The 15,595-nt window shown below is 28.1% G+C and overlaps 1 protein-coding gene across 1 annotated transcript in view; it reads left to right on the top strand.

Moving 5' to 3' along the window:
* The window catches only part of LOC113559671 (potassium voltage-gated channel subfamily H member 8), a 170,389-nt gene that overhangs the window by 134,678 nt on the left and 20,116 nt on the right, over positions 1 to 15,595 (top strand). Inside the window, exons 9-12 of the mRNA XM_026965446.1 lie at positions 12,308 to 12,487; positions 13,215 to 13,414; positions 13,509 to 13,758; positions 14,266 to 14,555. Of these exons, the coding sequence (XP_026821247.1) occupies positions 12,308 to 12,487; positions 13,215 to 13,414; positions 13,509 to 13,758; positions 14,266 to 14,555 (920 nt within the window). The remainder of the gene's footprint in view (positions 1 to 12,307; positions 12,488 to 13,214; positions 13,415 to 13,508; positions 13,759 to 14,265; positions 14,556 to 15,595) is intronic.

Here is a 15,595-nt window from a genome sequence, read left to right as displayed (position 1 = left end):
CGAGCAAAAAAAAATAAAGCCAATTTGCCTAGCGATTCAATGAATTTGCGTTCAACGTTATTACGATCGTTCCGAAATTAAACCAACATCATCATTAAGCCATTTTGCAAATTCTCGACACGGCGAAACGGCATTACACCGGCGTCCAGATTTATGCGCGTCGCCTGTTGATCGTTAAGTACGATGCGCGGACGGGAGTCACGCGTAATGAATATCAAAACACCAGTCACATGACGTTTTTACGTACAACGAGGCATGCAGACGATATGCATGCGCGAGTAGTTACAATATAATGCATGAAATAATGATAATAATGATAGTAACGATAATTTAACGATAATACGATCGAATAAAATGTGTTCGATAGGCGGGAAAAAAATCTTATTACCACGCGTGTAAAAAAATAATAAACGAAGTTACTTGTTTCTTTTTCGCCTCTCTCTCTGTTCGTGGCGTCGGCACGTTTTTAGGATTCAAATCACTCGATTATAATATATAATAATAATAATGACAATATGTCCGCAAAGAATATTATACGTTGACCCTGTGGTAGCAAGTGCGAGTGTGTTTAATTTATATATTATAATATAATTGTTATTTCTATAATATAACACTTCGCGCGCTAACCGTGTTCAATGACAGGCGTTGGAGGGTCACGGAGATGGGGGACGTGTATGTTTATACGCTTATTAATATATATATATATATATAATATATACGAACGAACAACAAAATTCGTAATATATTCATGAATAATTATTCGGACAAAACCGACTCGCGAGGGTGGACTGAAATTATAAGGATACGCAGATTGTGGAAAAAATATACATCTACTCGAGCCTTCTACCTCCCCTTCATCGGATCACAACACCACTGAAACATCCCTCGTCCGCCATAAAACATATTTATATATACACGTGTATTAAATTATCATACAGTCCGCGCAGCGAGTGCGTAGTATACCTGCATATCGTATATATACTGCCGAAATAATTTCTGCCGCCGGTGGAGGGGAGGTGCCGGGTCCGCCGTAGTGTGGGTGGTGGGTCAAATTTCCGACCGTGTCCCCAACGGACTGTAGGGACTGCCGTGACTGTCGTTTATAATAGGACGTGTCGTCGTTGTCGTCACCTACAATTTATACGTCGCGATTTTTTTCGCTCTTAAAATATTTTCAATCTCGTCGTGCCGCGGTGGTTTTCGCGCGCGTACAGCGTATAAGATCCTTTATAAAATCTTTGTCATCAACGCCTCCGTCTCTGCCCGTCATTCTCGGCTGTAATAATAATCGACGCGACAGCTCTTGTGCGGATTCAAACGCGAACGAACGACGCAACGCCTCTGCTGCGGTGACGATGGCGACGACGTTGACGTTCGAGACAATAAATAAATATCGATTCCGTTCAAACGGCGCAGAGCTATTGTAATAATATGAAATAATATAATACAAACCCCATACGACTACATCACGTGTATTATTATTATTATTATTATTATGCTTAGTAGAGGATTTGTTTTCGGTTCTTAAAACGCTGTACCGATGAAGGAGAAACGCGCCTTTGTCTTATGCCCACACGTGGCTTTGTAATATATTATACATATCTCCATAATAATTGCGGACGATTCCGAGAAAACACATTTTTTTCTTCAGATTTCTAGTTTTTTATTTTATTTTATTATATCGTTCAATCCGTGTTACGACGAGCGATATAATGATAGAACGCATTACCTATATTATATTATTCCGTGTACTCGACGCGTCGTTACGAACGTAGCAATTTCCATTGCCGTGTATTATATAAGTCTATGCGATTTTTTTTTTTTTTTGCTGTACTAGTACGTTTAATGTTTTTTTCCGGTTAGTTGTATTTGAAAATTTTAGCGGACATTCGTGAAAGAAAATGCAATGTAATACGCTTTGCAGTATCACATTTTTACAATTTTTTTTAAGATTATTATTATTTTATTATCCGCTTATATTATTCCACGTAATTCATACTGTTTTTAATTTTAATTTATTTTTTTTTTGCGAAGCTTACATTTTTGAGATTCTCTATTATATTATTACGATTTATTAAATAAAAAATAAATAGGTACTGTTTAAGGTATTGATTACGTCTTATAGTTGTTAGTATTTATTATTATTACTAAAATTCACTCAATAGTTCTCGATACAGATATTGGTGCTATATAATATTGTAGTATATGCATCTATTTTTGCCAAAATAATTTTCTTGATAAGATCTACATAAAAATGATTCATTTAAGTTTTTTTTATAGCTTACATTGACTTTTAAACTTGTGATTTATGTTTATAAAAAATATTCTAAAAATTTAAATAATGTATTAAACTTAGAAATTTTAATTAAAAACCGTAATGATTTTGTAATGTGTTCTAAAATTATTAAAACTGTTATTAATGAAAGATTAATAATTATTACAAGTCGTTAGATCACTAAAAATATTAAAGTATGAAAATAGAATGAAATATCTTTTAATTTCACTTTATTTTTTTTTTATTTTTAAGAAACTTAATTATATGCTTTTGTAGGTATTCTCATATTTAGTATGTATATAGTATATATAATACCTATACACCGTAGCATAGCAAAATGTTATCAAACGAATCATTCATGTTTTACTTAAAATACGTATATTACTTCACACAAAAATATAAGAAAGTATTGTTTAGTTTGTATGTTTACCACAGTTTTTCAATAACATGCAAACACTCAAATTCAGGTATATTTTTTGTCTATGTTAATAGTATTTTTACACATCTAATGTATTCTGATACTTAATTTATAACTTAAATTCTTTAAAATAAATGTATGAAAAATGAAGATGTTTGTAAATATTCTTAGGTATACGTTAAATATTTAAAGTGACTCTTAAGTTATCCACTTACCCAGTTTATCTTCTTAACAAAATTACATTTTAAATATAAATTCTTTATAATATATGAGTTTTATGATTAATGTTGTTGTAGTACGTTTTTTCCTTTTAAAAGGATCTAGTGATTTTGTGTTTTATAGCATAACATAACTATTATTATAACTATAAAATTGAGTTTGTCTTTAAATACTTTTGTGTGTAAATCCATCGTATAATATCGGAATAATAATTATTAAATAATCTTGTACGAAATTGAAAAAAATAAACATTGTATTTTTACTTTATTTTATATAATATTATTAAAGTCTCAAAATAGGTAAGGTTAAACAGTTTATACATGATTTTTTGTCAAAAGAACAAACTCACTATTAAAATTAATTAATTTATAAATATAAAATATATAGTATGTCCAACTAATTAATATGCGTTTCGTTAATAATTTAACAATAAAGAGGGGGAGTCGGTAATTTCGATAACTACCAGTAAAGTGGTTAACATACTATATTAATTTTGTAATAATAAATTTTTATTCTTATAATATGCAGCTATAACGTTATAGTTGTATACTAGGTATGTATTAAACACGTGTAATTTATTGTACATAACTATATTATCTTTAAAAAGCGATTTGAAAACGAGAGATATAAAGTGGTACGTGTTCATGCCTTATTATTCGTCATTTTTGTTCACTTTTTTATTTTAATATAAAATATATGGAATTAAAAAAAGACTACCTTCAAACTACTGTGAGTGAGCATTATAAATTGGTCACGTACCAGATTCGGATCAACCAACGCAATAATATGACACTGCCAAAACGACTGGGAAAATTATGCGATAACATATTATGTTTAATCATGTGTTGTAGGTATAACATAATAATATTGTTTGTTTTTCATAATGTGGTTACCTTGCTCTGTGGAAATATTTATAACATTATTCGTTTTACTGACGCCGTGAAAATAATACATGCGTTCATGATTCTCAAAGAAATATTTGTTGAATTGTGTTCGAAAAATGTCCAGAGTGACTTGTTTTTTTATACTAAATTTTCGTTACGAAACAATAAATGATAATACAATAATACTAAAGAACATTCAAGTCCGAGTTATTATCTAAGAGTACCAGAGTAATGCATCTCTGATTTTATGCCTACAGCAAAACTATATAACATAATATCGTAGAATATTGCAGCTGCCAATATCTATAAATATCCTTTGAATCGTCGTGACGAGGCTTCATTTATTCCTACTCGTAGCGTATCAACGTGTATCGTGTTCGATGGTGCAGTGGCATAGAAATAATTTTGGACTTTAAGATGAGGGCATGGCTAATAAAAAATATACTCAACCGTGTATAAATTGTTATTGATATTTAGACATTTACATTTACTTTTTCACGTCTATTATAACAAGTAATAATTATTGATAAGTTTTTAAATTTTATTATAAATTAAGTTAAATATTTTTAATAATATATAATAATGTTGTTATAATATTTTATATTAATGTATAATAATTATTGTATCCAATGTACTATCTACAATAATAGGTACCTACTACATAAATTATTAATTAAATCTATTTGCATGGTATATTTTTATTAAACATTAATCAATAGCTTCATTAATTTTACGAACCACAACTTAATACTTTAATGAAAGTCATTAATATGAACTAGTTAATAAGGCAAATTGTATGTATATATAATTATTGAATATTAACAATTAGATCATTATATGCAATAATATTATATTATTGACCATTTTATTTCTTGAGGATAAAAATCAAATGGTATGATTTGAATAATTACTAGAATCTATATGCTCCAGCACGGTACGTGTTTTAAATTTACTATTGATTATAGCTGGTTTATTATCGGTTAAAATCACCAAGTTTTTCGATATGAAAACAATGATACTTTTTAACGGGCTTATCTCGACAGTTAATATTTTGTGCGACCATCGAAGCGTAATACATCAGTTAGTCTCCCGAGTGCAGCGCATTTCAACTAAAAATACTGTCGGAAACATTTTTTTTTTATATATAAATATACTTTTAATAATTTATTCTTCGTGTTCCAAATGATTTTCGCCCATAAAAGTCGTTTATTCAAAGATTTAAAAAAAAAATACAAGAACAAAACGTTGGTATAGACTTGTATACTTCACTTTGGGGAACACGTCTCATCAGAACTTCCCATTTATTTGTTTTGCTTTGTTTTTTTTTCATAAACCACACTTTTGTCTTACGGCCAAGGTGATGCCGCATCCACAATATTCAGAAATCAATTGTTCGGATAAACGGCTGACGGCGTTCGTAACGTCAACTTACCCCGCCCTCTCCTCCATCAATATGTTTGAGTTTCGACGTTTTTGACCAAGAGAACAAAACGATTGCGAGCGTATTGAGTTTATACACTGCAGTTGTCAAGACTTTGAGTGCGATGACGGCTGTCTTTCGGCCATTTCTAGCCTCCACGTCAACGGAATAAGTAGTTTGTACATAAATATATTATGTTTGACTGGCTGCCCGATAATTGAATGAGTATAATAATTGTCAATGGAATAAACGGTTGGATGATGTGTACGCCGACAGCTCGTGAAATTTTCTCATTTTGTACATAGTTCGTTTCTCACCGATACGCCAAGTGTCTACATCATTTTTATATATTACGATAAACCTAATGCATAGCTGGTGAAATCCAAAATTATTAGATATTATAATAATGCTATTTTTTCCTACTTTTATATTATATTCTACGGGATACAAAAAATGCGAACGCATAAAAACTGAACCTCGGCAGGCTACGATTTAAAACATATATATATATATATATATATATTATAAAATATGTTATTATGTCGGAAGTGCCGTGGACTGCACTTTTCTACTTTATAATAACATGAGTGCCTACCCTCTAACCGTGAACGTATATATTATATAGTATATTATACTATGTATGATGTCGATGTAACATAAAAAAATGCATAGCTTTTTATAATTTTTTTTTTATATATTTTAAATATTATTATAAGTACCGGATATTATGTGTACAGTTCAATATCGAATAAAATAATAATAATATATTGAATTGCAATATAAATCTCAATTCAGTGTACTTTTGATATTAAGTCTAACGAATGAGCCTAACTTTTTCTACGGATATGCTATGCAAGATTTACGTGGAAATGTTAGTGGAGTACCAATGTTAGCAGTAATCTTAAAACAATAATTAAGTTTATTAGAATTGATTAGAAGTGGATAAATAATATAGATTACAATAAATTTAACATATCTATAGTTTGAAACAAAACAATGTTTTATGGAAATGAAAAGTGAAAATATAACTGTATGGATAAACGTTGTTCTTATTCGTTTTTCACATAAATTTTCATTTCACTTCAGTTATGTTCCCGTATTTCCCGTATTTTACATTATTTTTTTAATTTCTAAATAAAACAATAATTTATGTTAAACATAGTTTGTGATCCGGTGACTTATGTGATATAACGTTTCTGATTTCACTTACTTCAATAGAATTAATATAAAGTTTGAAACATGAATAATTCATTGGAAAAACAAATAGTTGGCTCAAAGTTTGTTGCAATAATACAATGAGTTATTATACTTATTATTTCACTACAGTGACAATTTTAAGGTCCCTATATTACGTATAAGTATTTAATATTTATGCTTATTGCGTGAATGTTGTCAAAATTGATTCTTTTAACAATATTTTAAAAATAAAATTTATGAATCCAAAAATATTTTAATATATCTTTAAAGAAATTTAGAATAAATATTATGGATTAATATAAGCGCAGTGTTTTGTTACAATAGTTTTATCTTAAGACTATTTCTTGAGAAAAAAATCAAGAATATCTTTATTATTAGTATTCATGCAGCTAAATGTTCACACAAAACCGGTGGACGGATTCATGTAAATTTATTACAGCATTACTTTTTACACATAATCATAGAATACATCATACATCATACACAGTTAAATCGAAAACAAAATTACCAAATTAAAAATTTAAAACAGTTAAAAAAAATGGCTGTTCTTAGTTCTTGACTAAATATTTGCTTCTTGGTTTACCCAAAAGACTTAAACCGTTGTTTGTTTGTTGAATAAATAAAGTTCACGCCTCAATTAACTCGATAAGTTGTAAAATAAACATTTTGTAGTAATAACATTAATAATATTTTTTTTTCTCCATAAAAATGAGCAAATAATATTTACGAAAAATAAAATAAACGATATAATGACGTTTGAGTTACACTGGTCAACTATTGGGTTCAACTCGACACATAGTTGCTGCAGCGGTAATATTTTTTAACGAATCAGATCAGAATTTTTCCTCTACAATTTTAATATAATACGTCTGAATGAAACAACCATTGTATATTGTTGTGATATCTATTATTAATATAAAATGTGTATTTTTCAATCTGTGCATCCCATTGAATGTATGACCTAACCTATCCGTTAGTTTTTAATAAAATGAGTTCGAATGAATTTCAATACATTCTATATTTGTTGACATCTTTTTATTCAGACTAAATAATTTTAAATAGTTTGAAAGTCTTTAAAATATATATGACCACTACAATAGTTCGTCATTTCTATAAATTTGTCCGTACGAAAAATAATAATAAAGTTATTGAGGTACATTATCCTTTTTGAATTAACATAGTCGCGGTACAGATTTCGTTTGAATTATTGTTCAGTGACATTTTAAAGTATTATTATCATTTAATTTAAAATATTTGAAAGATATTAAAATTATATTTTAATATTTTCCTCTTTTCCATAAGAAAAAAGCTATTTAATGATTGTGCAAAACGTATAGTATATATTTTAATAAATCGGTATTATTAGACTTAAATAAAATAAATATAAGAATAGAATTAATTTATATGATAAAATAACATACCCATTGCGTCCTGAATATACTCGTAATAAGGGATAAGTAGCTACTTGTTACATTTCCATGATAATAATTTCTAGCTTGCATCACATCATTTTTAGGCACACTCAAATTTTTTCGATTTTTTTCAAGAAGATACAAATATTATACTATTAAAATACATTTTGTCTTAGATGACTGTCTCTTTCCAACTAAAATCAACTCCCATAAATAAATTGACCGACTTCTTGTTAAAATATAACTTAGTAGAATCTTAAACATTGATTCAATGCATACAGGATAATTTAATAATATTTCAATAAATAATAATACGAGTAGATTAAATTACAAAATGGATTTACAAATATGCCTGGCTAAAAAAAATAGTAAATATTGATACAAATAATAATAAATAAATAGAATATTCTGTATTAAATGACCTAATGTTTTATTCTAAAGCATGGGTGTTAATAAATAATTCTATTACACAATATATTCATAAAAATAATATTTTTGAGTATAAACAAAATCGATATAATAATCCATAATACACCCAATATCAATAAAACATGTTGACGTATTAATAATTTATAACATATAATATGTAACTATGTAATTTAAACCCATCAATGTCCGTCGTTTTAGCACTTACTTTATAAAAATTTATCATTAAAAATTGTTTTTCGTGAATAAATAATACCATTTGTGTCAATAACCGAGTATTATATATAAATTCAATCGAAACTAATTCTGCTGAAAAATTTAAAATAGATACTTTTTGAGAGCTTTTAAAAATTATCCTCAGCATCTTAGTTATAAAAATTGAAAATTTTAAAACAATATTATGTAACTTTTTAGCGTAAATTTAATATGAAATTGCAATCTAAATATTTAAATTTGTACGGCCAATTTTCTTTCATACAATCTCATTTACAAAAAAAGAATACTGAAATATATCTTTTGTGACATTTCCCATTAAAACTTGATTTTTTCAAGATTTGTTTTTTTGAATATTTAGCATAATATTTTCGTTAATTTTTGAGTCTAGTTTTTAAATTTGAATGTTAAAACACCTGGAGGCAATTTCAGTAAACTTATTTAGATTTAGGAGGTAGTACACATACACTCACATTTTTCAGAGTACAAACTAATTGCGTTCCATATTTTTCTAGCGTATTTATGAATTTCATGTCGTATTTATTTATCTTAGGGTATACTAGTTAAAATATAATTTATAAAAATAAATTGTTCATACTATGGAACTTTATTTTATTCACAATTTTTCCACTGACTGTAATATGTATTGCATTATTATTATTATGAAATTCAAAATGTCTTTTTTATGTTTTTATTCAAATTTATGTAATATTATTATAATTATTATTATTATTATGGCACCGGTAAAAATTTGTTTGATATATCTTATTTATAAATTTGAATTTATTAATTTGTAAATGTCGTCATTTAACCAGTCAACAACGATATTATATAACAAACGCGTGTATTAAAATAATATAAAATTAAGCATCAATATATTATACTATATTGTTATAAAAAATATCGACTGTCGTTATTAATTAACGGGAAACGATAATCATTTTTCTTAATGTATGTATAGTAGAGAAATCTAAAAAAATATAAGTATCGTAATCGCGTCTTAACATGATGTAGTTTTTAACGTTTTAGACTACTATTCAATTTGTTACTAATATTTGTTTATTTTTTTAAATTAACATTTCTGATATTTCCATTCTTATAACACTAAGACGAATAATTATACATAACTGACACTAAAATAATAGCTAATAAGTGATGACTACACAATAGAAAACACTATCGTGAAATACATTATATTTACTTGATATAGACATCGTATACATCATTTACACATATTACATATACACTTAAATATATTTCGCCATTTTTTATTTTTATACCCATCGCGTATACTACAAACAGCGTCCTTCAATATTTACAATCTTTTAGTTTATACGTTTACTTATTTTTAATAAACTAAAAGTCAAGGGAATACCATTTTCAACTCTGCTAAATAAGTACATAACGTGATAATGTCACATAATAACAGATAAGTTCAGATTTTTAAAAATTCGTTTTTAATATAAAAATATTTAGAAAAAAATGTTATATCGATTGGCGCAGCAATCAGATATGTCCAATCATTATTATAAAACCATTTTTTTTATTTTGCAATAATCAGATATGTCAGGACGTATGTATACTATTTACTTACTGATTGGTTGCAATAATTGGGTATGTCAAAAATCAAAAATAAACATAACTTATTGTTGTTGTTGCAACTATTGAAAATGTATTTGTCAACATTTATTAATTTATATTAATTATTTTCCTAAATAAAGTAGGATTACCAAAGGAAATTTTTTTATTTGGTATGTCTTATTTTTACACTTATTATAACACCATGCTATTAATGTTTAATTTATTTACCAACTTATAGAAATTTTTTTTATGTCTCCTAACAAGTTTCAGAAAATTGACTTCTCTAGTTATTGCGCCGGTACCTTTATATACTATACTGTTTTTATTTTCGTGTGAATAAAAATTAAATATAGTATAATAATTGTATTTTTTTTCTTAGTTTGTTTGAATACTTATCATTAATTATATTAAAAAGTACAAAAAAAACCGTTTAATATAATTTTTAGCTAACAACATCATGGGCCCTAATCGCGTTTGATCATGGTTTTCGTTGTTTTTATATTTCAACGATCATACAACTCTAGCGTAAACTAAAAGAGACGATTGAAACTAATAAATTCAATTTTAAGTTGTGCGAATGTAATTACAACAAGCCGGCCCTGTGTAATTTAAGCATAATATATTTCACGATCAGACGTAGAGCGGCTCATCTGCGCTCGGAAATTCAACTACGATGCCCTGGGTCTCTAATAAAACCTCTGACACGGTAGCGTCACGTTAATGTTTATGTGTGCGTGCGTATGTGTATTTGTGTTTCTGTGTGTTTTGTGGCCTAAAACTCTATTGGGGAAGAGGGTGAGAGCGTCAACATTTTTAATCATGTGATTCATCATGTTACTTAATAGTTATTTATTTTGCACAAACAACGCGTGTGGTACGTACATTAATACGAACGCAATATAAAACACAAGAACCGATGAAGTGCGTGCGCACTGTACGAATAATACTTATGTTAAAATTACGAAATACCAAAAAATAATTTTTTTTTTTTTTATGTTTACAAAACGACATTACATCGACGGTAAACAAAAACCGTATTACTTTGAATTAATTTATATATTATTTTATTATTATATAATGTTCAATTTTATATATTGTTATGGAAACCATCTATAGAAAGAGTAGAATTCAGCTGTAATGTTTTACTGAATTTATTATTTATCTTTGTAAAATCTACATAGTTTATATACGTCCTGTAATATACTGTTATAATATATCATGAAGTCTATAGCACTTGAAAATATATTTATGTTACTGCCGTGTATAAGGTATGTATATTTAATAGCTGGAAAATACTGTAAAATATTTCTGATTAAAACGTTTCTTCGGTGGATGGTAAAAATCAAAATAACATTAATATTTTAGGTCAAAAATTATATAGGTTTATCCAAAACAAATAATTGATAATTTAATCAATTTATGTAATTTTATTTCATTCAAGTATATATTTTATACTCGATTAAGACAAAATGGTATCGAATTTATTAAATACGAATAGCTTTTTCACGAAGGTGTTGTGACTTAGTTCATCGTGATATTTGATGTAAACGCATTTATATTTTATCTAACTTGTATGGTTTGTTTAAGCGCGACTTTTTGATTTCGTATTTCTGTTTACGATAATGTGTATTGACTGAAATTTGTTCAATATCCAACAAAAATAAGTATGATAAAGTTTTTCAACATAATTTTTATTTGACATACATTAGCTCTTTGTCATTTATTACATTTAAAAGTTTAATACATCGAAAACAAAAAACTTATATCTTTAAAGTAATACAATATTACGACCCCAAGCGACTTTAAATAATAATAATAATGTACCTATATATAAAACAAAAATTTCTTTAGTCAACATTACCAAATATTATTAATAATTTTAATGGCATTTGTCCTATCACGATTGTATGACTGCACTTAAATCTTATGGAGCGTAAATTATATTAAAAAGGAATTAACTCATAAATACCCGAATTGTAGTTCTAAAAGGGAAAGCATGTTTTACTTAATCGGCTTGTACCAAAAATTGAAAGTTTTTTTTATCAATATGTATTAAAGTCTCAAAATCTAACCTAACCCTTTTCTAACAGGTAGCAAAAAATATACGTTTATACAAACAGTTAATATTAACTGTATTTATATACTCGTTATAAGTATAACGCGCTATATTATCAAACCTTTAAAAATAAACCTTACCTGTAGTGATACCCAGTTTTTATTTGAAATATTATAGTAATTTATTACTTAAATCTCTGGTCACAGGATGGATGAACACACTCGCAGAACGTCTTCATAAGGACGTGGACAATGTGACACATTCAGAGGCGTACATAACTTCGTTATATTTCACGTGTTCTAGTCTAACGAGCGTCGGATTCGGTAACGTTTCGGCCACTACTGGTGCCGAGAAAATATTCAGTATTATCACAATGTTGATTGGAGGTAAGCCCTAATCACCAAAATAATATGCCTAAATATTATTTATATTTGTTTAATTGCGTATTTATTTACCGATATTAGAATAATATATATATTAAATTATATCACTCCTGTGATTTGGTTATAGTAAACTGAATTAAGTAAAAAAGTAAATAATATTTATAAAATTGGTTTAAAAATGATTATGGTAATTTTAAAATTATTAACTGTAGTCGACTTTCAATAATTCAAAGTTCAAAGAAAAATTAACAATTTCTTGATATCAAAAATAATTTAAGTGTAATGGAGTCTGAAGGATAATTTTTCATATTTCAGATAACAAGGTTCTAGTCACCTAGAGTTGACTATACTATGTTCTCTCAGTTTATTTGTTTATTTTTTTTTTAATAATACGCTAAAATTATATTTATAGATTCGATACAGTATATTTATATTATAATATCCATAGCTGGTATAACCATTGTGATAAGCAATTATTTGTTTAATATCTATTTCTTTAATTACCTTGTTTTTATATACGAAGGATTGAATGAACATATTATTTCTTCATTAAATAATTCAGTAAACCAAAAATATTATTGTAATTATCTTAACTTATTTCGAGTTAAATAATATATTATTTTTTACGTTGGATTGACCTCAATACTAACTCAAATAATTTTTTTACATTAACTCATCCACCTTCAGGTGTATTTACCTAGCTATTACCAGCTGTGTTATATTACTATAGCCTTGATGCACGCGGTGGTATTCGGTAATGTGACGGCCATCATCCAGCGTATGTACTCCCGACGATCACTGTACCAGAGCAAGTGGCGGGATCTCAAAGACTTCTTAACGCTACACCAGGTGCCTAGCGAGTTAAAGCACAGAATGCAGGACTATTTTCAGACAATGTGGTCGCTAAACCATGGTATCGACATACATGAGGTAATTGCGAGTGGCCATTTTGGGCTTTCTCTCCTTTCACCCCAACCACTGCCGTAGCCGTTTCGCCCATTTTAATCGATAGTTTTTGTTTCAGACGCTAAAAGAATTTCCAGAGGAGCTCAGAGGCGATGTTTCCATGCACTTGCATAGAGAGATACTGCAACTGCCCATTTTCGAGTCCGCTTCACAGGGCTGTCTGAAACTGTTATCGTTGCACATCCGGAGCAATTTTTGCGCTCCGGGTGAATATCTCATCCACAAAGGTGATGCTCTCACATCTATCTATTATCTATGTAATGGATCCATGGAAGTCGTACAGAATGGCATGGTCGTCGCCATTTTAGGTAATTTATGCATTTTTTTTAATGACATAATTATGTAAGTTTATTGATATTGCTCGAAACCAATCAATGAAATGCACAAAACGCAGCGGTACATTTTTGTATTTCACAATAAGTATTTATATTTGATATCGTGATAATCCTAGGTCCGTGTGCAAATGGATGTATAAACCTCCCCCACCCCGTGGCCTTTTTTTGCATGTGGGTTATTAACAGTTTTTGGTTTGATCGAATTAAGAGGAATTTTACTTCCCCAAGATTTCTTAAATATAATGTATGCAAGAAAAACGATAATAATCAAACATTTTTATATAATTTAAAAAACAATAAAAATATTATACTTTTTCATAGTGCTATTTTTTTTTTTCATAACCCCCTTCACGAAGAAACCTGCGCATGGGCTTATTTAGAATTGATTACTTATTAATGACGAGTCTCATTATGAGACTTTTGAAAGTAGCAGATCGTTGTGGTCGTTTATTTACGTCAAACAACATATTATATTTACAGGCAAAGGTGATTTAGTTGGATGCGATATTAGTATGTGGCTAGGCCAAGGCAGTGGTTCGGGTAATTCAGGCGTTGTCGCTGGTGGTGGGACCACTGGTGGTGGCGCAGGAGGTGACACGGTGGTCAAGTCTAGTTGCGATGTCAAAGCTCTAACTTATTGCGACCTGAAGTGCATTAATGTGCTGGGTTTGGTAGAAGTTTTGCGGCTTTACCCAGAGTACCAACAGGAGTTTGCAAACGACATACAACATGACTTGACGTACAACATACGTGAAGGATACGAGGCCGAAGTAATTAAACCTCACAAAGTACATATTTTGTTTTAATTGAAAGCATAATATAATAATATCTCTATACTAACTATAATATGATATGATTTTCTCGTTAATAGCTATTATGGAATTAACATTACGCCTTAAGTTTTCGTAAACTTAATAATGTTGAGAAGATGTCACACACTCGCTTTTTAAGGCTATGGGTATAGGACATTTTATCAAAATATTAAGAAAAACTTAAATTCAAAATCAACACAGTATATCAATGCTATTATTGGGATTTTTGTGTTTACCAGTTACTCACCGAAATTAAATTTGGGAAAATAATATTTGTATGGACTAACAAACACTAAGTTACTTGCCCTTAGGAGCCAAAAGTTTACTCTAAATAAATGATTAGATGATCTATGCCTTTTGCAGTAGTTTTATCAAACTTTTATACTGATTAAAAAGTTGAAACAGTCAAACAATTTTGGATGGTATTAAAAAAAAAAAAAAAACTATCCAATAATCATAAACGTTTGTAAAATGAGATACAAAAAAAAAATTTCATTTTAAAATATATGAATGTGAACTTTAGAGTATTTATCACTTGAAACGATTTTCGGTATAAATAGCTAGTGTGTGATGGATACTAATGTATTAATAATATAATCAAGTTAATTAAAAAAAAACTTTTAATGGTCAATTATTATGCTTTAATATATTATATAATATACATATTCTCCGAAAATAATTAATATTTCATGAGTACCTTCAAAATCGTATATTTTTCTTTTAAATTTATTAAAATAATATTTTTACAAGAAAAAATGTGTTAAATTAATTAAGTCCAATTTATCCACATATTACAAATTTGAAAATATGAATGATTTATAAATACTGTAAATTATTATTTAATACAAAAATTCAATAATTTATAAACAATTAATATTGATCAGGAATATTGCTTTTCATTTTAATGAGTGTTTTTTGTTTCATTGCGATGTATTATACAATTATTTTAAATATCTAAATATTACATACTTATTCACAAATAATGTTTAGTCTTTGAT

This window comes from Rhopalosiphum maidis, chromosome 1 (genome assembly GCF_003676215.2).
Source record: "Rhopalosiphum maidis isolate BTI-1 chromosome 1, ASM367621v3, whole genome shotgun sequence".
Classification (NCBI taxonomy): Eukaryota; Metazoa; Arthropoda; class Insecta; order Hemiptera; family Aphididae; genus Rhopalosiphum; species Rhopalosiphum maidis.
The sequence above is the reverse complement of the archived record's forward strand: the minus strand, read 5'-3'. Positions and strand labels throughout refer to the sequence as shown.